At 41.3% G+C, this 21,654-nt stretch overlaps 1 protein-coding gene across 1 annotated transcript in view; it reads right to left on the reverse strand.

The window, feature by feature from the left end:
- Positions 1-241: 241 nt before the first annotated feature.
- LOC311289272 (neoverrucotoxin subunit beta-like) overlaps positions 242-21,654 on the reverse strand; it is a 36,904-nt gene continuing 15,491 nt past the window's right edge. The window contains exons 4-5 of the mRNA XM_084407111.1: positions 10,422-10,454; positions 242-2,809 (exon numbers count right to left, since the gene is read on the reverse strand). Of these exons, the coding sequence (XP_084263237.1) occupies positions 2,262-2,809; positions 10,422-10,454 (581 nt within the window). The 3' untranslated portion in view covers positions 242-2,261. The remainder of the gene's footprint in view (positions 2,810-10,421; positions 10,455-21,654) is intronic.

Genomic DNA, 21,654 nt, shown 5'->3' on the forward strand with positions numbered 1-21,654 from the left:
TACACAGAACAATAATCAGAAACAGAGGAATAAAGATCAAGAGGAAACTCAAATATGAACAAAAACAGCAAAACTAAACACAACCCTGAACAACAACTATAATAATAACATGATAAATGCTGTAAATCAAATGATCACTACATACATGACTGAAATAAACACACACACACACACACACACACACACACACACACACACACACACACACACACACACACACACACACACACACACACCTGTATTTCTTTCATTGTTGCTTCTAACTTTAACATCTTTGTCTTCTGACATCATCTTTAAATGTCTCTGTTTTATGATTTATTTAATGGATTTTCACAACAACAGAGACAAACAATCAGAAAAGTAAAATTAATAAACAATCACACATCAAAAATAAAACAAAGATAATAATAAAAAGATAAACATCAATCCAGAAACCCCCACTAACAGGTTTTGTACAGTACACAATATATTACAGCAGAAGCGTCTTTAATAATACACACATAACCCAAAGCAGAGGAATCATGTTTAATAATACACACATAACCCAAAGCAGAGGAATCATGTTTAATAATACAGACATAACCCAAAGCAGAGGAATCATGTTTAATAACACACACATAACCCAAAGCAGAGGAATCATGTTCTGAACAGATGGAGAAGTTGAGATAAAACATCTCTGAATGTCTTAAACTGAGTTTAGAGTTGAAAGTCTAGTTTTGCTCGTATCATCCAGACATGTTTCAGTGAGTCTCATTGTGTCTCATATTTCCTCTCTCTTCTCTGTGTATCATTGTCTGTTTCTCTTTATTTCACTGACAGAAGTTCAGCTGTGTTATTACAGTATTTCACAATTGCTAAAACACTAAACCCCATTCTCTGAACCCAATGCTCAGTTGCCTAAACCCATTTGTCGAATCAGTCACTCTGTGGGCAAAACATTAAACAAGTTCAGGTAGTTAAGACACTGTTTGCAAATCTCATCCACTCTTTTTGCAAAACTCTAAACACATTCTCACTCACTAAAACACATTTTGCACTGTGTTGCAAAATGGTAAATACATGTGGCAAAAGTTAAACACAACTACAACACCGCTGTCATCGTTTACACACAACAACTCAAAATTGTTCACACTTGTTTCAAATCAGTTGTCTAGAATATAAGCCAGTTCAGAGTGCACAGGGGGCCCAGGTACGTTGAATGTTGATTCCAACAATGGACGAGGAGGAAGAGTACAAGGACAACGAAGAGCAAGGTAATTTCAGTACAAATTCGGGCAACTGTGATAGGTTCATGTTCTTGTTCATGGAATGACAATGAGGGAAGCAGGACAAAGAGTACAACCCAATTTGAGCAGATTCTCTGTGGCCACCATAATCAGGACATTCAGAGAAGAGAACAGGTAAATGTAGGCTATTGTTTTTCTAATTTGTGCGACTGAAAGTTTACTGTATACATTTGATACAGTGCATCAGTTTGTCAGGGGACTGGGGAAAAAAGAAAAAAAGTTTTACAATACATTTTACATAATGAATGTGATGTCCATTACTATTGTTACTGTATGTATAGATTTGTAAGAGCATTTTCCCTTTTGTAGAATTGCAAGACTACCAAATGAGGGTGGAAGGACTCCTTTGTTCTCCCATTAGCAAGAGGCTCTCATTGACTTTGATTTTGCAATTGCACAATATTTTGTGTAATACGCTTTTCATTTAGAGTTGTCTTTCTTCTTTGGGCTTACTTTATTTTTATACTGAAAGTACAGACATTCAATACTGTATTACTTGCAGTACTATGCAATATATTTGCTGTACTGAGTTGTGAATTATTTACTTTTATTTATGGCAAAATTATTTTCTATATGCAATAAACATTTTTTTCTCTGTAACTACATGCCCTGGACGCTGTGTTCTAATTTTTTTGATGTAGTGTCTAATGAATGCTGATGAGTGTTTATATATTGACTGGCTGTGTTTATGTTTTGAAAGCATAGTTTGATTTTGAGCACAGATCAAATGGTTTTGAGGCAAGTGTTTGATTTTGCCAGAAGAGTCAGGGGTTTTGTGAATGTAGTTTAAAGACTGGGTTTTGTGTTTAAAGTTTTGAGAATATGGGTGAAGGTTTCAAGAAATGTGTCTTAGCAATTGTGAAATACTGTAATGTAATGAAGAGAGAATAAGAGACTCTAGAACATCTCATTGTCACTGATTTATCATGCAGCTCAAATCATTATGGGTAGAGTCTCTCATCAGTCTGTTCTCATTCAGCAACACAGTTTCACTGATGATCCAGACAAAACCCCAAACCCAGGATAGAGCGGCTGAGTGAATGTGGTCTGGACTGTGTGGATGAGGCTCAGTGTGTCAGAGACGCTGTAGAAGGACAGAGTTCCTGCACTGTGATCCACATACACTCCTATTCTCCTGTGATCCACATACACTCCTGTTCTCCTGCTGATGGACTTTACAGGGAGTTCAGTCTCTATGTTATTGTGTTTGAATGAGTAAGTGGGAGTGCAGATCAATCTCCAGGACTGATCATTACGTCCAAACCAACACTCATCACCCGATCCCTTCCTGCTGATGCTCTTATATGACACTGATATACACACACGTTCACCACTCCACTCAATCTCCCAGTAACAGCGTCCACACACACTCTCTCTACACAACACCTGAGGCACTTCATCAAATCTGTCTGGATGATCAGGATACTGCTGGACTCTGTCAGTGTCAGTAATCTCTCTGTTCTCCTCAGACAGACGGAGGTATTCATTCACAGTGTTCGGATCCAGAGTGAACTGATGAGAATCTGATGGAGAGAAAACACATCAGTGAATTACAGAAACTTTCTATCTTGAGTCTTCATTTCAGATCTGACTAGTTCATTTAGGATTGTAAGCAACCAATGATAATACAGTTTTTCTCAATTGCTAAAACACTAAAACCCATTGGCTGAGTAAAGGTCTCAGTTGCCTGAACTCATTTAGCTAATTGGGCAGTCTGTTGTCAATACCTTAAACCATTCCACATGGTAAAACACAATTGGCAGATCTCACTTAGACTTTTCAGCAAAACTCTAAACACATTCTCATTCTCAAAACACATCCTGAACTCTAATGCATGTCATCCATACTGGTAAACACAAGTGGCAACGATCAAATACAAATAGAGAACACGTCATTGATTGAACACAACCACTCAAAATTGATTTAACCTGTTTCAAATGATGCCCAAAGACAAGAAGAAGCACTGATCACATGTTTACTCCTTTTAGTATTGTATACTGTAGTACAGTGCATTGTAGGCTGTATACTGTACAATGAACAAATTGTATGGCCCTGAACATTGTGCTTTCCATTTGTTAAAGGGGTGGTATAATGCCCTTTTCACAAGATGTAAAATAAGTCTCTGATGTCCCCAGAGTGTGTGTGTGAAGTTTTAGCTCAAAATACCCCACAGATATTTTTATATAGTATTTTAAAATTGTCACTTTTTGAGGGTGAGCAAAAACGCACTGTTTTGTGTCTGTTCCTTTAAATGCAAATGAGCTGCTGCTCCCGGCACAGAGGGCGGAGCTTCAACAGCTTGTGTCCTTTTACCTCACACACACATGCACTGGAAATTATTTATTTTTTTAGCCTTTTATGTTCAAACCGGAGTCAGAAAGATGGAGAGACTATAGAAGAAGTGACAACATGTAGAAGCAACAGGACATTTCTGAATGGTTAGTTGATGGATTTATGCAGCTGATGTGTAGTTATCTTCTAGTCATTGATTAGCATATTCTGTCTTGATAATCTATAAATCGTGCTCAGGGGGCGGGGTTTATGTACATTTTAGGGTCGGTGATGTCACTAAACCTGGAGGAATGTGGTGTAGTCTCTACCAGCCGTTTGTTGTAGTCCTTAAAAATTGATTTCTGTAAAAGCAAATATCTCCCTTTGCTTTGAACTTTGAGCTTTGTAACTTTGCAGATGTTGTTTATGCTCAAACAGCAACATTACACACTAACTAAAGTTAGAAAAGTCAAATCATAATCAACCACCCCTTTAACCCTCTGGGGACCAAAAATGCGCCCGCGCGTTTTGCTCGTTTTTTTTTTTAGCAATGAAAAATAAACACAAAATGCTCTGTTAATTTTGATCTTTCATTTTCGTGAAATACATCAATCGATCCTGTTCAGTTTCTATTTTTTTTCTGTATACTCACAATAAAAATAAAGTGTTTTGCTTTTTGACAAATAAAGAAAAACTAACATGATGCTATTTCTGCCTTCTCTCTGTCAGTAAACTCCCATTTGAAACGCGTTCGAAAATGATCTATAACTCCGCGAAAATTCAGTCAAACAGGCAAACAGACCCACGGGCATAAAGCTTGAGATCGCAGCTTTTAAATGAAGTAATTTATATAAAAAACAAATATTATCAGCTTCTGTAATCTGTATAAAAAGAGAGCGACTCCAGTCGAGCTCATTACGAGCCATTCAAAAGTAATTTGACCACTCCCCGGAGAGCGCGTGCTATTCAAACGCAAATTCTGAGAACCATTTCAGTCTGTGAAACGCCCCCACATCAGCTGTAAACAAAGAGGCATAATATAGCCTACCTTATGGAGAAAATTTTCCGTGCTGATATGAGGAGCAATATGAGGAGCAGATCCCGCTGAGGAGTGAGGTAGGCTAAGTTATCCTTTCTCAAGTGTTAATGTGGAATAACGTTATGGAATAACATTAGTGTAGGCCTATGTAAACAAAAAGATGAATCGCGTTTCTATAATATGAATCGCGTTTCTGTGAGATGAATGAAGGGTACATATTTGTAAAGACTGTTTAGCCTAAATATGAATCGCGCGTCTGTGTGTGAAAGAATAAACTGCTTTGCTATAGCCTACTGAGATGAGTAAAAATCGACTGAAATATGTTGAAATAAAATGTATTTGTATAAGCAACGTATTAAACTGCAAATTAACATTTATAGGCTATGCCCTAATATTTCATAAAAACAACGTTACAGTCAGGCGAAGTATGAAAGACAACATTTTGTTGACTAGATTTGGGTACAGTTTTTACTGTAGAATATACTGTCACATCAAATAAGCTTTTCTGCTCATATATATAAAATACTATTTTGTCAAAAATAAAGTCATAGACTAAGATGTTCCAATGTTGGCTATATTCAAACTAATGAATACATATGATAAAATGTAGTAAATAAAATGTGCCTATAATCTTTTTTTTTTTTTTCAAAGAAAGAGTACTTTTTTGCAGAAATATTGCTGAAATTGTAATTATTGTTGTAATTGTAACCTTTTTAATAAAATAGCAAAACATATTTACAAGATAGATGTAAGCAAAATCTTAAATGGTCAATATAAGTCTTCTTCAAAATATATATTTTGTCCTTGCATTGTGGCTCAGTCAGTGTCACACCTGAATGAATGGCTAATTATGCAGAGTGGGTGGGACTAAGGTGTAAACTACTCCTCCCCCTCGCATATTGGCTTTCCAAGCAAAACCTGTTTTACACCATTTAAATCAATGTATTTTTTTTTGTGAACGATAAAGCAAGACTATTTTCACATAATTTTGAAGCTAGAACTCGAAGAGAAAACATCCATTAGTCAAAAGTCTTGTGGGCACATATTTTGTATGAGTTTTGTGGTCTTATTTCAGCAACTTTCATTTTTATTTTTTTAAATAACCACGCATAAACATTATTCTCTTAAAAATACAAACATCTACATACATGTTGCTCGCATATTATGGTAGCCCTGTTTGTGCTATATAGAGTGAATTTACACCTTTGCCATTAACATGTTTATAAATAACTGAAAAAAGCACAAATGTCAGAGCATGTCAGAACATCTCAAGGGCCCCAAAAACAGCTTGGTCCCCAGAGGGTTAACAGTACTGACTGCTCAATAGATTTTGACTGGTTGCAGGTTCATATCAACAAAGAACGCCTCGGTTACGACTGTAACCTCGGTTCCCTGAAGAGGGAACTCGCGTTGCGTCGAGATTGACGCTATGGGGAACGCCTTGCGTGATGATGTCTTGAAGCACATGTAAAATCAGTCCAATGGCGTGGCAGAACGTCAGAGGCGGGTGACGTCAAGTACCAGGAAACTATAAAGCCTGGCTGAAAACAGAAAGCGAAAGCTTCGTAAAGTCTGAAGTAGTCGCTGACAGGCATGAAGGAGATATGGCAAGGTGACGCAACGCTCGTTCCCTCTTCAGGGAACCGAGGTTACAGTCGTAACCGAGGCGTTCCCTTTCAAGGGAACTCGCGTTGCGTCGAGATTGACGCTATGGGGAACGTCTATACCAACGCCACCATAGCTACAAATGTCTGTCCTGTGTGAATCGAGTGAGCAGCACTAGGATGACAAAACCTGAGACCCTGGAGTAGAGTCTAGGTCCAAAGAGTAAAATCTGACGAAGGTGTGCGGTGAGGACCAGCCTGCCGCATCACAAACGTCCTGTAAAGAAACTCCTGATATGAGGGCCTTGGAGGCCGCCATACTCCTTGTAGAGTGGGACCGGACAGCCATAGGGGAAGGCTACCCGGCCGCCTCATAAGCAAGTGAGATGGCCTCAACCACCCACTTGCTCATCCTTTGCTTAGACACCGGGGACCCCTTATTTGGGGACCCAAAACACACAAACAACTGATCGGATTTACGCCACAGGGCAGCTCTGTGGACATAGGCGTCTAATGCCCGCACTGGGCAAAGCAAATTATTCGTCTCCTGGTCCGCATTTTGAAAGGGAGGAGGACAGAAGGCCTGCAGTACAATAGGTCTGGCCACATTAGTGGGGACCTTGGGGATATAACCCGGTCTTGGATGCAGAAATGCCTTGACCATACCGGGTGCAAACTCTAAACACGATGGGGCAACCGAAAGTGCTTGAAGATCCCCTATTCTCTTGAGAGAAGAAATGGCAAGAAGAAAGAGAGCTTTCAGAGTCAGAAACTTAGCCGGAACCTCCTCAATAGGCTCAAAAGGGGCCAGGGAAAGGCCTTGCAGAGCAATGGACAAATCCCATGGAGGCACCCTAGAGCAAACTGCAGGCCTCAGCCTCAAAGTGCCACGAAGGAAACGAGATACCAACGGGTCTGCAGGACCCAACGAGACACATTTGGCAGTAGTTTCCACGCTGTCAAAGACTCTACTAAGGGTACCAGCCTCTCGAGACTGGTTTCTGGATTTTGTTGTTGTTGAGTAGTCGGTCCGTCGCCCTGTAACGGCGCACCGGCAGGGAACGACCGAACGGACTGCTCTAATACCCTCCTCAGAGGGGCCGGGCATCCCGAGGCCACTACGTTTTCGGGTGGTCCTTGAGATATGTGCTCGGCGGAGACCGCTGCGCCCTGAAGCACCATAGGTGGCAGGGTTGGCAGAACGGTCCCCTGAGGGCACCGAAGAGAGACGGGCACCGTAAAAGGAGGTGTTGACCGCTCTACTTCGGGGGGGATTACCCTCATTTTCCTGAGCCCTTGAGCGTCAGGGTTTCTTCCCCGCAGCCTTCTTGGCGATAATAACGGTCCGCAGATCCGTTCTACCCCTCGAAGGCTGCTGGGTTTGAGAGCGCCCTCTGTGTCCCCGTGATTTTTGTGGGGGAGCACGGGAGGAAACGCTCTGTTTTTGAGTGGCACGGTGTGATGCATGTGAGCTCATTTTCCGCTCAGCAGCCTCTTGATAAGAGTGGCGGGGAAGGAGTTTCTGAAGGGCAGCTGCCTGCTTAGATGCCTCTTGGAATTTCTCAACCGCAATGTTAACCGCATTACCAAAGAGACCAGTCGTAGAAATAGGCGCGTCCAACAAAAAGTTATTTTCTTTCTCCTTAATATTACTGAGGTTGAGCCACAGATGCCTCTCAGTGGCCACCAGGGCTGCCATAGACTGCCCAATTGATTTAGCGGTCTCCTTGGTGGCCCTGAGAGACAAATCTGTGGCTCTACGCAGTTCACAAACGACCTCAGGCCCAATACCCCCGCCCTCATCTAGATCACTCAATAATTCTGCTTGGTAGGCTTGCAGAAAAGACATGGTGTGAAGACACGCTGCAGCCTGACCAGCGGCAGAATAAGCTTTGCCCACCAGAGCGGATGTTACTCTGACGGGCTTTGTGGGCAGCACGGGAGCCTTTAGGGAAGATGCCGTCGCTGGAGAGAGATAGCTCGCGAGCGTCTCCTCCACCTTCGGCATCTCCCCATAACCATGCTCTTTATAGTTAGAGATGGAAGAGTAATTTGATGTTTGTGTGTTAAATATTCTGTATGAAGCCGGTTTCTCCCACGATCTCGACACCTCGGTGTGGAGATCAGGGAAAAACGGCAGGCTCTTGCGCTGAGGCTGTGATCTGGTGGGCAGGAAACGTTCATCGAGTTTACTTTTTGAACGAACGTCCTGTTTATCAGCTGGCCACTCAATACACAATCTTTCTACAGCTCTAGTAACCACTTCTAAGAGCTCTTCAAAAGCATGAGACTGAGGTGGCGAATCCTCAGACTCAGCTTCAACACTGACAACATCCAGTTCCTCAGAACTGGATAGTTGCAGCATTGGTGCCTCAATCGGGGCGGAAGGAACCGCAACGCGTGCTTCCGAACCCCGAGAAGAAGCACTGGATCTATCAGGTATCAGATAAGGCAGAGCCCGTCTCAAACCCTGCTGATACATCCATCTGCGAACCCCAGGTCTGTGATCGGTGCCGTGCCTCGGCAGCGGCGGGACCAGAGCCCTGGGGAACGCGAGCCTGAGCGTCCTCGCTGAAGAACGCCAGGCGGGATCGGAGCGTACGCAAAGGCAGCGCATCACAATGCTCACAGCCAGCACCCTCGAGTGCTGACTGGGCATGCTCCTCACCCAAACAAACAACACATAAAACGTGAGTATCACCTCCCTTTAAATAACGCGGGCAGGGATGGACACACTGTTTAAACTGCTGCTTGCTCGCCATAGTGCTTGTGTACTTTATAGAGACAGACAACACCAAATAAGACTGACAGATTCACAAAGAGCGCTACTGAAGACACAGAAGCTTTCGCTTTCTGTTTTTCAGGCAGGCTTTATAGTTTCCTGGTACGTGACGTCACCCGCCTCTGACGTTCCGCCACGCCATTGGAATGATTTTACATGTGCTTCAAGACATCATCAGGCAAGGCGTTCCCCATTGCGTCAATCTCGACGCAACGCGAGTTCCCTTGAAAGGGAACAAGAATTACTGTATCACAGAGACAAAGGACAAGTGTGTGAGATGTAGGGTACAGTACTGTAAAAATAGGGGTACTAGGAGGAGGAAGAACAAAAAAAAATTGCAAAGAGCAAAGCAGAGTAGTAATTTCTGATCAATTTTGAGTTACTATGATAGAACATGTTTTCGTTCATCAAAAGAAAATGACAGAAAAATATGAAATTTGTTTTGAGATTAAGTCAAGTCAAGTCATCTTCATTCATATAGCGCTTTTAACAATGTAGATTGTTTCAAAGCAGCTTTACAGAGACAAGCGTATAATTTAAGGTAACAGAGATTGTTTTGGCTTTATAGCGGTTCTTTAATAAAGTTATTTTCAAGCTAAAGTTAGTTTTGATTGATTTGCTTCCGTCGCAACGATCATTTGTTATTAAATTAGGGGCCGCTAAGACGACACCATAAAAATGTACTTCTCCCTGAACTTTTTGATGGTACAGTAAGGTGTCACGGGTAAGTCTACATCAGAATAGCAATCCATAGATATCTTTCGAGAACTATATGTTTTGAACAATGTGTTTTCTATTTTTTGGTGTATTGTTTACTGACTGCTTGATAGTTTATATCATTTTGATCACTTTGTCTATGATTTGAGAGCAGTGTTTGATTTTGAACACAGGTAAAACTGTTTTGAGGTGAAAGTTTCATTTTGCAAGAGGAGTCAGAGGTTTTGTAAATAGTGCTTGAAGATGAGGTTTTGTGTTTAATGTTTTCAGAAAAAGGAGCAAGGTTTCAGAAATTTTCAGAAAAACTGTAAAGCACTAAAGAAATATCATTCTGTAACAGCTTTTGTCCTGAATGAGGTTCTGACTGAAATCGCCATGGTTGAGTGTGAGTGTGTGTGTGTGTGTGTGTGTGAGAGAGAGAGAGAGAGAGAGAGAGAGAGAGAGAGAGAGAGAGAGAGAGAGAGAGAGTGAGTGAGTGTGTATATGTGAGTGAGTGTGTGTGTGTGTGTGTGAGAGAGAGAGAGAGAGAGAGAGAGAGAGAGAGAGTGTAATGTAGCTGAACTCTTCATGTTCAATCATCAGTGTCAGTTAAACTTAGTACAGTTTAGTCATCATTTACATGTTAAACTCTAGAACTCTTCTGTCATGTTTTCTCTCAGCTTCTACAGGAAGAACATGAACACACTCAGTGAGTTTCTCTGCTCGTTTTCTTAATGACTTACATTGAAGGAAGTCATTCCTGGTCTTGGGAACATCTGTGGAAATCAGCAGACATGAAGAGTGTGGTTATCATCAGGAGCGGGTTCACCATTTTGGGCCCAAGCAAAGTCAGGATCCACACACACACACACACACACACCAACATAGCATAACATTTTACTCTGAATTGCACTACAGTAATATTGAATAGAATTAAGTGAGTGTAATTTATTTTACTTTAAACTCTGACACTGGTTCAGAAATGCCCTGACTTTTCCATGCCCGTGCAAGCACCAACAAAGTCACATACATGGGTCAGTGACGTGCCGCACTGATTTGCACTTCCAGGAGCAATAAATATTATATAGTTATATAAAATAGGTTTAAAATTATATATATGCTTTAACACTAGAACTCCCAAGGCGGTCATTTTGACCGCACGCGTTATAGATATCATAAGTCCGCTACATTGCAAGTTTCGCAGAGGGACTTCATCATAAGACTGGCGAGCGAACTTCACTCCGACCACATGGAATCAAAAGCCATACAACTGGAGGAACTGCAAACAAAATAAAACCAAGGAGATGTATCAAATGTCACAACGTGTGTGGGAGCTGCACGCGAAAGGCGGTGTTTACCTGTGTGGAATGTGCGTAAGCGTCAATGATGCGGTATGTTTGCGCTGTTCAAATGGGCAGTTAACCTGATTTTGTTCGTTAATATTTTTTGTTCACTGAAACTAATCGTTCTGAAGCAGTTCGTTTTCTTGTTTAGCTAATGTTCATGTTTTTTTCTTAGCCTGTTTGTGTGTGTACATTTTCACATTCATTTGAATTAAAATTGTGTGTCCTGTTTATCATTAGGCCTACCTATCATTGTAGATTCATTTATTTTTAGATTTTGTATTGATTATTGAACTTATTTACAAACAGGGCTGTACTAACTGTATGAAGCTTTGACGTTTCCTAACTTTTGTGCGTGTCTATTCACGTGGTGAGTGCGGTGAAAAATAAAATAATTTTGATGCAAAATGTTCCTCAAATAGAGGCAGCACCTGTCGGGGCAATCTTTCTTTTGTGCTTGGTTTAAGGGCTATGACGACAGGAATTAAAAGCTCCATTGGAAAAGAGAAGGTTAACATGTACAATAGATATTACATGACGAAAATGACGTTTAGTACGGCCATATGAACGTCAAAATATGAACGGTCAGAATGACCGCTATGGTCGTTCTAGTAGTTATGGAATTCCGGTAGTTCTAGTGTTAATCTCACATCATTTGTCCTCCTCACTGTTCATAATTGTGTGAAAAATTAAAAAATAGGTAACTTTTAGACTATTAATGTGGTCAAATGTCATACGGTCAAACGGAATTCACTTAAAGTTATTTAAGACAATTGCATTTAAAATGATTAAAAATGTTTAAAAATGATCAAATTTTTCATTTGCCATATTTTTTCAAGTCTTAAGATAAGCATATTAAAGTATCAGTAAGATAGACCTTTAAGAAATGTCATTAGTATCTAAAACAAATTGTTCCGCAAAGACACATTTTCCCTATGTCATACGGTAAAACAAAGTTTGGAAGCCATTTTGGAACTGAATATTAATGACTTAAGTCATGTGACATGTGATGACATCACTCAGAGGACCCCTGAAGACCAGCCAAGTTGAAGGTAAGTTTAAGATTTTGCTCCTAAATTTCAGGTAATTTCACCTTTTCCAAGTGTGTTACCATGTGTCACAGATTTGGGTGTCATATGGTCAAACGTCAAAAAAGGGTTTAATACATTTAAAATTTGAATTTTTTTTGAAAAAAGTTTAAAAGTCAAGGCCAAGGGTAAAGGTGGAAGGAGGTGGCCAAGCAACTGCCTGTTATAAATGACAAAGCATGACAAAGCAAACTGTCATAAGGGCAAACAAAAAATGGCATACGGACAAACAATTTTACTGTATGACATGTTGTTATACCATATGACACAGAGCATTTAACTGAATTATTTAGTTATTTCTTAATTGTTTTATCACATATATAGTTTGTACAACTACTATGAATTAATATTAAAGCTGCCGTCTGCAACATTTTTTTGATCATATTCAGTGAAATTGACACTATAATCCGACAGAACAACATAAATAAGGTGGTTTTAGAAAAAAAAACGAGCTTCTAACTCCACCTGGAGCGTGTTATTTGTTTTGCAAAAATCCACCGCTCCCGGATCATCGGGTCCAATCAGCGCAGGGGGGTGTGAGATCTGACTGTCAATCACAGGTCGTGCACACGCGTCAGATTCCCTCTCCCTCGCGCAGACGCGCACGTTACAATATCACATCACATGCACACGGCACGCCTGAAGTACGCCTGAAGATTGCATGAAGCGTGATGGCGGAGAGAAAATGTACTAACAAACTTCCAATTCCCAGTTATTGCTATCTATGGATAGATTAGCAGCCTACCTCCGAGTCCATGGTGTTGATCGATGCTGAAGAGACAGACGCGTTCACAGAAAATCAGGTACACACCGTACACACGCACTGACGAGCACGACCTAGATGGGAGGGTGCTCGCTGGTAGTGGGGGAGGGGCATGAGAGTTGTAAACATTCAAAATTTTGGCTAAGTCGACACAATCTGCCAGACTTGCCGACTGCAGCTTTAACATATACACTCACCTAAAGGATTATTTTACATCTGTTTAATTCCTCATTAATGCAATTATCTAATCAACCAATCACATGGCAGTTGCTTCAATGCATTTAGGGGTGTGGTCCTGGTCAAGACAATCTCCTGAACTCCAAACTGAATGGCAGAATGGCAAAGAAAGGTGATTTAAGCAATTTTGAGCGTGGCATGGTTGTTGGTGCCAGACGGGCCTGAGTATTTCACAATCTGCTCAGTTACTGGGATTTTCAGGCACAAATATTTCTCGGGTTTACAAAGAATGGTGTGAAAAGGAAAAAACATCCAGTATGCGGCAGTCCTGTGGGCGAAAATGCCTTGTTGATGCTAGAGGTCAGAGGAGAATAGGCCGACTGATTCAAGCTGATAGAAGAGCAACTTTGACTGAAATAACCACTCGTTACAACCGAGGTATGCAGCAAAGCATTTGTGAAGCCACAACACGCACAACCTTGAGGCGGATGGGCTACAACAGCAGAAGACCCCACCGGGTACCACTCATCTCCACTACAAATAGGAAAAAGAGGCTACAATTTGCACGAGCTCACCAAAATTGGACAGTTGAAGACTGGAAAAATGTTGCCTGGTCTGATGAGTCTCGATTTCTGTTGAGACATTCAGATGGTAGAGTCAGAATTTGGCGTAAACAGAATGAGAACATGGATCCATCATGCCTTGTTACCACTGTGCAGGCTGGTGGTGGTGGTGTAATGGTGTGGGGGATGTTTTCTTGGCACACTTTAGGCCCCTTAGTGCCAATTGGGCATCGTTTAAATGCCACGGCCTACCTGAGCATTGTTTCTGACCATGTCCATCCCTTTATGACCACCATGTACCCATCCTCTGATGGCTACTTCCAGCAGGATAATGCACCATGTCACAAAGCTTGAATCATTTCAAATTGGTTTCTTGAACATGACAATGAGTTCACTGTACTAAAATGGCCCCCACAGTCACCAGATCTCAACCCAATAGAGCATCTTTGGGATGTGGTGGAATGGGAGCTTTGTGCCCTGGATGTGCATCCCACAAATCTCCATCAACTGCAAGATGCTATCCTATCAATATGGGTCAACATTTCTAAAGAATGCTTTCAGCACCTTGTTGAATCAATGCCACGTAGAATTAAGGCAGTTCTGAAGGCGAAAGGGGGTCAAACACAGTATTAGTATGGTGTTCCTAATAATCCTTTAGGTGAGTGTATAATATATTTCTGCCTATTTCAAGCATTTTTTTCACATTATTACAGATGCCTCTTTCTAGTAAGGAGAGGGGTGCACGTTTCCGTGCAAAGCTAAGGGTAGATCCTGCAGCTAGAGAGGAGAACCTAGCCAAGAGGAGGGAAAGGTATAACTGTGAGAGTATATGATGTCAGTAATGTCAGGATGTGCCAGTTTTGTCAGTATAGGCAGTATCTTATCTATAGGCCTGAGTTGAAGTCAGCATCACAATGTTTCTGGAAAGTGGCTTCATATATATATAGATATATTATTATATATATATATATATAGAATGCGCATGCGTCGCGTCTGAACGCGTTGTTGTCTTTGGAGCTCCATCGATTTGATTTATAAATCTTGATTTTATTCTTTAAACTTACAACAAACATTTTCTACTTTACCTCACTGAGAAGCACTACTGCTCAACCCTCATAGTTACAACGCGGACTGTTGAGCAGACGCGTCTCAAGCCTATTAGTGATCCAACGCTGGATACTCCTATAGGTTACTCCCGTGGATCACGGCTGAACGCGTCTTCTCAACACTCACTTACAAACATTTTTCGCCTATCGTGCGTCTACTCTACACCCGTACCACTAAAAAGACGGATTATATCTAAAACTTCAGTCATAAATTAGTATTAATATTGATAGCATCACTGGTAGCTTCGTTGCTAACTTACTGTCCATCTGTTAAAATGGCGAATATATCAGATGAAAGTAGTCTACCTTTTGGTGCAGGTGAGGACACATTTGAGCTGCACGCACTGCAGTCTGAGCTGGAAGCTGTTGAGAAACAGATCCACGACCTTTTATTGAGACAAGCCGAGCTGATAGACCGGCGGTTAGCTCTTGAAACATCACGCGCCGATGCACACAAATCAGAGATTAACGTTACTAACCCGCTGACTCCGACTTCGTCTACTCCGTGCGTTTCTCAACATAGGTCCCGAGCGCCGAGGTCGCGATCAGCCATGGTCTCGTTCACTCCGGCTCCAACACGCCACCACGAAGCCTGGGTGGTTCCGCAGCGGAAGACGCGAGTCAGGTCTAGACCAAGACTCTCTCCGACCCTCCCGGTTTTCGAGTTATCCACACAAAACCGCTTCTCCCCTCTTCGCGAAACAGAACGCGATGCTGTGATCATCGGCGATTCCATCATTCGGCACGTACGCGCAACGTTAGGTAAAAGTAAGGTGCACAGTCACTGCTTTCCTGGTGCTCGTGTTTCTGAAATCGCTACTCACGTTCCCGAGATTCTGAACGGTGACGAGCGCGTCGGAACTGTTGTCCTCCACGCGGGAGTGAACGACATCAGGATGCGCCAGACAGAGATTCTGAAGAAAGACTTCAGGAATCTGATCGATACGGTACGCAGCACATCGCCTGAAACAACGATCATAGTGTCAGGACCGCTTCCCACGTACCGACTAGGACATGAAAAGTTTAGCAGATTATTTGCGCTAAATGAATGGTTAATGTCATGGTGCAATGAGCAGAAACTGCTCTTTGTAAATAATTGGAATCTGTTTTGGGAGCGTCCTAGGCTTTTCCGTGCCGATGGCTTACACCCAAGCAGATTCGGAGCAGATCTTCTGTCGGATAACATCTCCAAAATGTTAAATACCTTTTGACTAGTAACCAAAAGTCCAAATCATAGTCTCTGCTGCACCAATTTAACTGATATAAATACTAGTGTAGAATATTGCATAGAAACCGTGTCTATTCCTCGTTTAGTGAGATCAAATAACAAATCTACTGCAGGATCTAGGAAAAATCTAATTGTTATTAAAACAGAAAATGTTGCTATTAGTAAACAAAAACAATTTCTAAAGCTAGGTCTTCTAAACATTAGATCACTCACACCTAAGGCAGTTATTGTAAATGAAATAGTCACAGATAATAGCTTCGATGTACTTTGCCTAACTGAAACCTGGCTTAAACCAAATGATTATTTCGGTCTAAATGAGTCTGCTCCTCCTGGATACTCCTATAAGCATGAGCCCCGTCTAATTGGTCGTGGCGGTGGTGTTGCGACAATTTATAGAGATATTCTCAATGTTACTCAGAAAGCGGGTTATAAGTTTATTTCGTTTGAAGTACTTGTACTAAATGTTACGCTCTTAGATGTTAGAAAAACATCCCTATTATCTCTAGCCTTGGCTACCGTATATAGACCGCCTGGGCCTTACGCTGATTTCCTAAAAGAGTTTGCAGATTTTCTCTCAGACCTATTAGTCAATGTCGATAAAGCATTAATTGTAGGAGATTTTAACATACACGTAGATAATCCAAATGATGCGTTAGGGGCTGCGTTTACAGATTTATTAAATTCATTTGGGGTCAAGCAAAACGTCACCGGACCAACTCATCGTCTTAATCATACACTCGATTTAATTATATCACATGGAACCGATCCAACCGATATAGATATTATACCGCAAAGTGATGAAGTCACTGACCATTACATGGTAACTTGCATATTACGTACTGCTGTAATATGTCATGCGGCGCCGCGTTATCAACCAGGCAGAACAATCCTTCCATCCACCATAGATAATTTCTCAAATTGCTTATCCGATCTGTCTCAGCTGCTGCCTGAACCCAAACAAACAGATGAACTAGAAGAACTAACTAGCACTATGAGCACTATTCTCTCTAGAACATTGGATGTTGTTGCACCTATTAGATTAAAAAAGGTCAGAGAGAAAATTAAAGCACCGTGGTACAACAATACCACGCATGTTCTAAAGAGAGAAACCCGTATTTTAGAGCGTAAATGGAAACAAACTAATTTAGAGGTCTTTAGAATCGCGTGGAAAGACAGTATGTCACGTTATAAAAAGGCCCTAAAAGCAGCCAGGGCTGAGCACCTCCGCAAACTAATAGAAAATAACCAAAATAATCCAAGGTTTTTATTTAACACCGTGGCTAGACTAACAAATAAACAGACATCACCCGAACAAAATATCCCATTACAGTTTAGTAGTAATGATTTTATGAAGTTCTTCACTGAGAAAATAGAAAACATCAGAACCACAATTGTAAACGTTCAATCTTCAGTTGCGCCTTATAATTCAGCCTTAATTATCACCCCGCAAGAACAATTACAGTGCTTTACAACTATAGAACAAATAGAGTTAAATAAACTTATCACTTCCTCTAAAACAACAACATGTTTATTAGATCCGATACCAACTAAACTACTGAAAGAAGTGTTACCTGTAGTGGAAGAGCCTCTCCTTAATATTATTAACTCGTCTTTATCTTTAGGTCATGTTCCAAGAACATTTAAACTGGCAGTTATAAAACCTCTCATTAAGAAACCACAATTAGATCATAATAACCTAGCAAATTATAGACCCATTTCAAATCTTCCATTTATGTCTAAAATATTAGAAAAAGTGGTGTCCGCTCAATTGTGTTCTTTCTTGCAAGAAAATGATATCTATGAGAAGTTTCAGTCTGGTTTCAGGCCGCACCATAGCACTGAAACTGCGCTCGTTAAAATCACAAATGATTTACTTTTAGCTTCTGACCAAGGCTGTATCTCAATACTAGTTTTACTTGATCTTAGTGCTGCGTTCGATACTATAGATCACACAATACTCTTAGATCGACTACAAAATTATACTGGTGTTCAAGGACAAGCATTAAGCTGGTTTAGATCATACTTATCTGACCGCTACCATTTTGTCTATTTAAATGGAGAAAAATCGATCATAACTCCAGTAAACTATGGAGTGCCGCAGGGATCTGTGTTAGGCCCTCTATTATTCTCAGTATATATGATGCCACTTGGAAATATTATAAGGAAACATGGAATTAGTTTCCATTGTTATGCTGATGACACTCAAATATATATTTCATCACGGCCAGATGAAAACGATAAATTATCCAAATTGACAGAGTGTGTTAAAGATATAAAAGATTGGATGACGCGTAATTTTCTTTTATTAAATCCAGACAAAACAGAGGTACTACTTATCGGTTCAAAAAACCGCCCACAAAACCTCTCGCAATACAACTTTAATATAGTAGGATGTCCTGTTACTTTATCCTCTACAGTAAAAGACCTGGGTGTTATACTCGATTGCAACCTGTCTTTCAAAAATCATATTTCATATGTTACAAAAACCGCCTTTTTCCACCTTAGAAACATTGCTAAGCTACGTAATATGCTATCAGTTTCTGATGCAGAAAAGTTAGTTCATGCATTCATGACCTCGAGACTAGATTACTGTAATGCTTTATTAGCCGGTTGTCCTGCATCCTCAATTAACAAGCTACAGTTAGTCCAAAATGCCGCCGCTAGAGTTCTTACTAGATCAAGAAAATATGATCATATAACACCGATTTTATCATCACTGCATTGGTTACCTATAAAGTTCCGTATTAATTACAAGGTATTGCTACTGACTTATAAAGCCCTAAACGGCTTAGCTCCAGTCTATTTAACGGATCTTCTATCGCCCTATAATCCATCGCGCTCTTTAAGATCACTAAATTCAAGGCTTTTGGTCATACCTAGGATATCCAGAACCACCAAAGGAGGGAGAGCATTTTCACATTTAGCTCCAAAACTCTGGAATAGCCTTCCTGATACTGTTCGTTGCTCAGACTCGCTCTCCCAGTTTAAAACTAGATTAAAGTCGCATCTCTTCAGCCAGGCATTCATATAATATTTTTAATCTTACAGTCCAAATTACAATCCGGCCTCTAGTTAATAAACGCCAGAGGAGAACTGGCCCCCGACTGAGCCTGGGTTCTCCCAAGGTTTTTTTTTCTCCATTGGGTCACCTGATGGAGTTTTAGGACACTATTAGGTCACTTGATGGAGTTTTTCGGTTCCTTGCCACTGTTGCCTTTGACTTGCTCAGTTGGGGATATTCTGGATATCTAATTTGATTTTATCAATAAATTCCACTAGAAACAAACCTTGTTGTATTATTTTAATTTAATACTGTGAAGCTGCTTTGATACAATCTGTATTGTGAAAAGCGCTATACAAATATACTTGACTTGACTTGACTTGACTTATTCACGTGTGTTTGTGTGTATGCGTGTGTGTGTGTGTGTGTGTGTGTGTGTGTGTAAATATACATATATATAAATGTATGTTTGTGTATTTGTATGTATATTTATGAATAAATATCAATAAATGTACGTATATACACGCAGGCAACGGCAGAGGAAACAAGCTGAACAGGGTGATTATTATCGTGCCGTCAAAGAGTTGACAGTAGCTGCACATGCAAAGAGGACGGAACAGTGGAGGCTCAACCAGAGACAATGCAGAGAGAAAAATAGGCAGGTGGAGGCATTGATGAATCTGACACCAGTGTCTGAGGACTCTTTTGTGGACGAACACCATGACCATCCTGGGCCATCTCAACACTCCTCACCACCTGGGCCGTCTCAACACTCCTCACCCCCTGGGCCGTCTCAACACTCCTCACCACCTGGGTTGTCTCAACACTACTAACCACCTGGGCCACACTGTTCAACCCCCCATAAACCCCTAAAGAAAACAACCTCCAGCAGTCGAACAGGGGTACGTATAAAGAAACTGAGGGAGGAGATAGAACAGCTAAAAAAGGATGTTGTGAGAGAAAAGAGAAGAGCAGATAGATTTCGCAAGAAAGCCAACAGGGTGATGACAGCAAAATACAGAAAAGCAAGAAAAAACATGTCAACAAAGGTTTTCAGGAAGGGGCCAGCAAGAAGACAGAGTGTGGTGGAGTTCCTCACTAGAGATGAGAACAGCCGTCTCCTAGCTGGAAAAAAGGACACAGTATCAAAGGATAGGGTCAAAGAACAGCGTCGGGTGTTGACAAAGTCTTTAAAAGAGCTTCATAAAGACTACAATGCAGAGGCAGGAGAGGGACGGGCAGTGTCATACCGGCAGTTTATCCGCCATTTTATGTAAATGAGCCAAAGGCTAATGACCGAAACCCCTGTGCCTGCCTAGACCATGAGAATGTAAGCCTTCTACTCTAGAAACTACACCAGAGTGGCCTTGTAGGCAGTAGAAGTACTTCTGAAGCACTCGCGCACATTGTGTGTGATTTGAAAAGTAGGGCGTGTATGTTTAGGCTTTGTGCAAAGTGCTGCTATAACGATATGGAGCTACTCCTACCAGACAAAACCTGCCAGGTGTCATGGAGTCAATGGCAGAGGGAGAGGGTCTTCACTGAAGGTAAAACCTATTCACATTTTGTGAAGAAAACTCTGACTGGGATGTGGGAGGATCTCATGAAGAGTTTCAATGAAAAACTCGATGGATTGGCCAAGCATCAGTACACATGGATACATCAGGTGGAACAATGCAGGGCCCTCAAGAACAGTCTCCAAGACCATGAGGCTGTAGTCCACATGGACTTTTCTGAGAACTACGCTTGTAAATTGAATGTTGAGGTCCAGCACTATCATTGGGGGGGAGTTGAAAACAGGCCACTGTCCACACATGCATGGTTTATATGGCAGAAGAGTCACAAGCTTATGCCACAATCTCTGACTCTTTAAGACATGACGAGCGGGCAGTATGGGCACATCTGAAGCCTGTGTTAGATGAAGTTCAGTTCAATCCAAGAATTAATACTGTGCACTTCATGAGTGATGGCCCACTAACGCAATATAGGAATAGGAAAAATTTCTACTTGATGTGCACCTTGCCTTTTCTTCGTGGCATTAAGGAGATAACATGGAACTTTTCAGAGAAGGCACATGGAAAAGGCGTGCCAGATGGTGTTGGTGGCTCAATGAAAAGGATTGCCGATGCATTTGTGCTTCAAGGAGGTGATATCCAACACCCTGAAAAGTTGTTTTCCTTTCTGACAAAAGCAAATTCAAGTGTGAAATTCCATTGGGTGTCAGAGGCTGACATCGCCAGAGTGGATGAGGCTGTGCCAGGTGCTTTGCCAGCAGTCAGAGGCACTTTGGGTATTCATCAAGTGACAACAAACACCCCTGGCAAGATCTTCTCCAGAGAACTGTCCTGTTTTTGCCATCGAATGGGACTTTCCTGTGAATGTGAATCACCCTCAGTCTTAGATTATAATGCTGAAAAAGCTGCACCCTCCACCACCAAGAGGACATGGCTGGAAAGATGGTTATAGTCTCTTATGGCAAAAAGCCTTTTGTTGGGCAGGTACTGAAGATCGTCGGGGACGAAGAATTGCTTCAAATGGCCCCAAACCCGAGATGTGCTCTTTTACTTCCAATCAGCTATCATAGCTGTCATCTCAGAACCAGAATTATCACCCAGTCGAAGCTCAAGAGTGTCATCTGAGGACTGGGAAAGATTCATATCGGTCTGAAAAGTATAAGAATGACCAGCTCTTTGTGGTAGTGGTGTGC

Source organism: Rutilus rutilus, assembly GCF_951802725.1.
Source record: "Rutilus rutilus genome assembly, chromosome: 4".
In the NCBI taxonomy this organism is placed as follows: Eukaryota; Metazoa; Chordata; class Actinopteri; order Cypriniformes; family Leuciscidae; genus Rutilus; species Rutilus rutilus.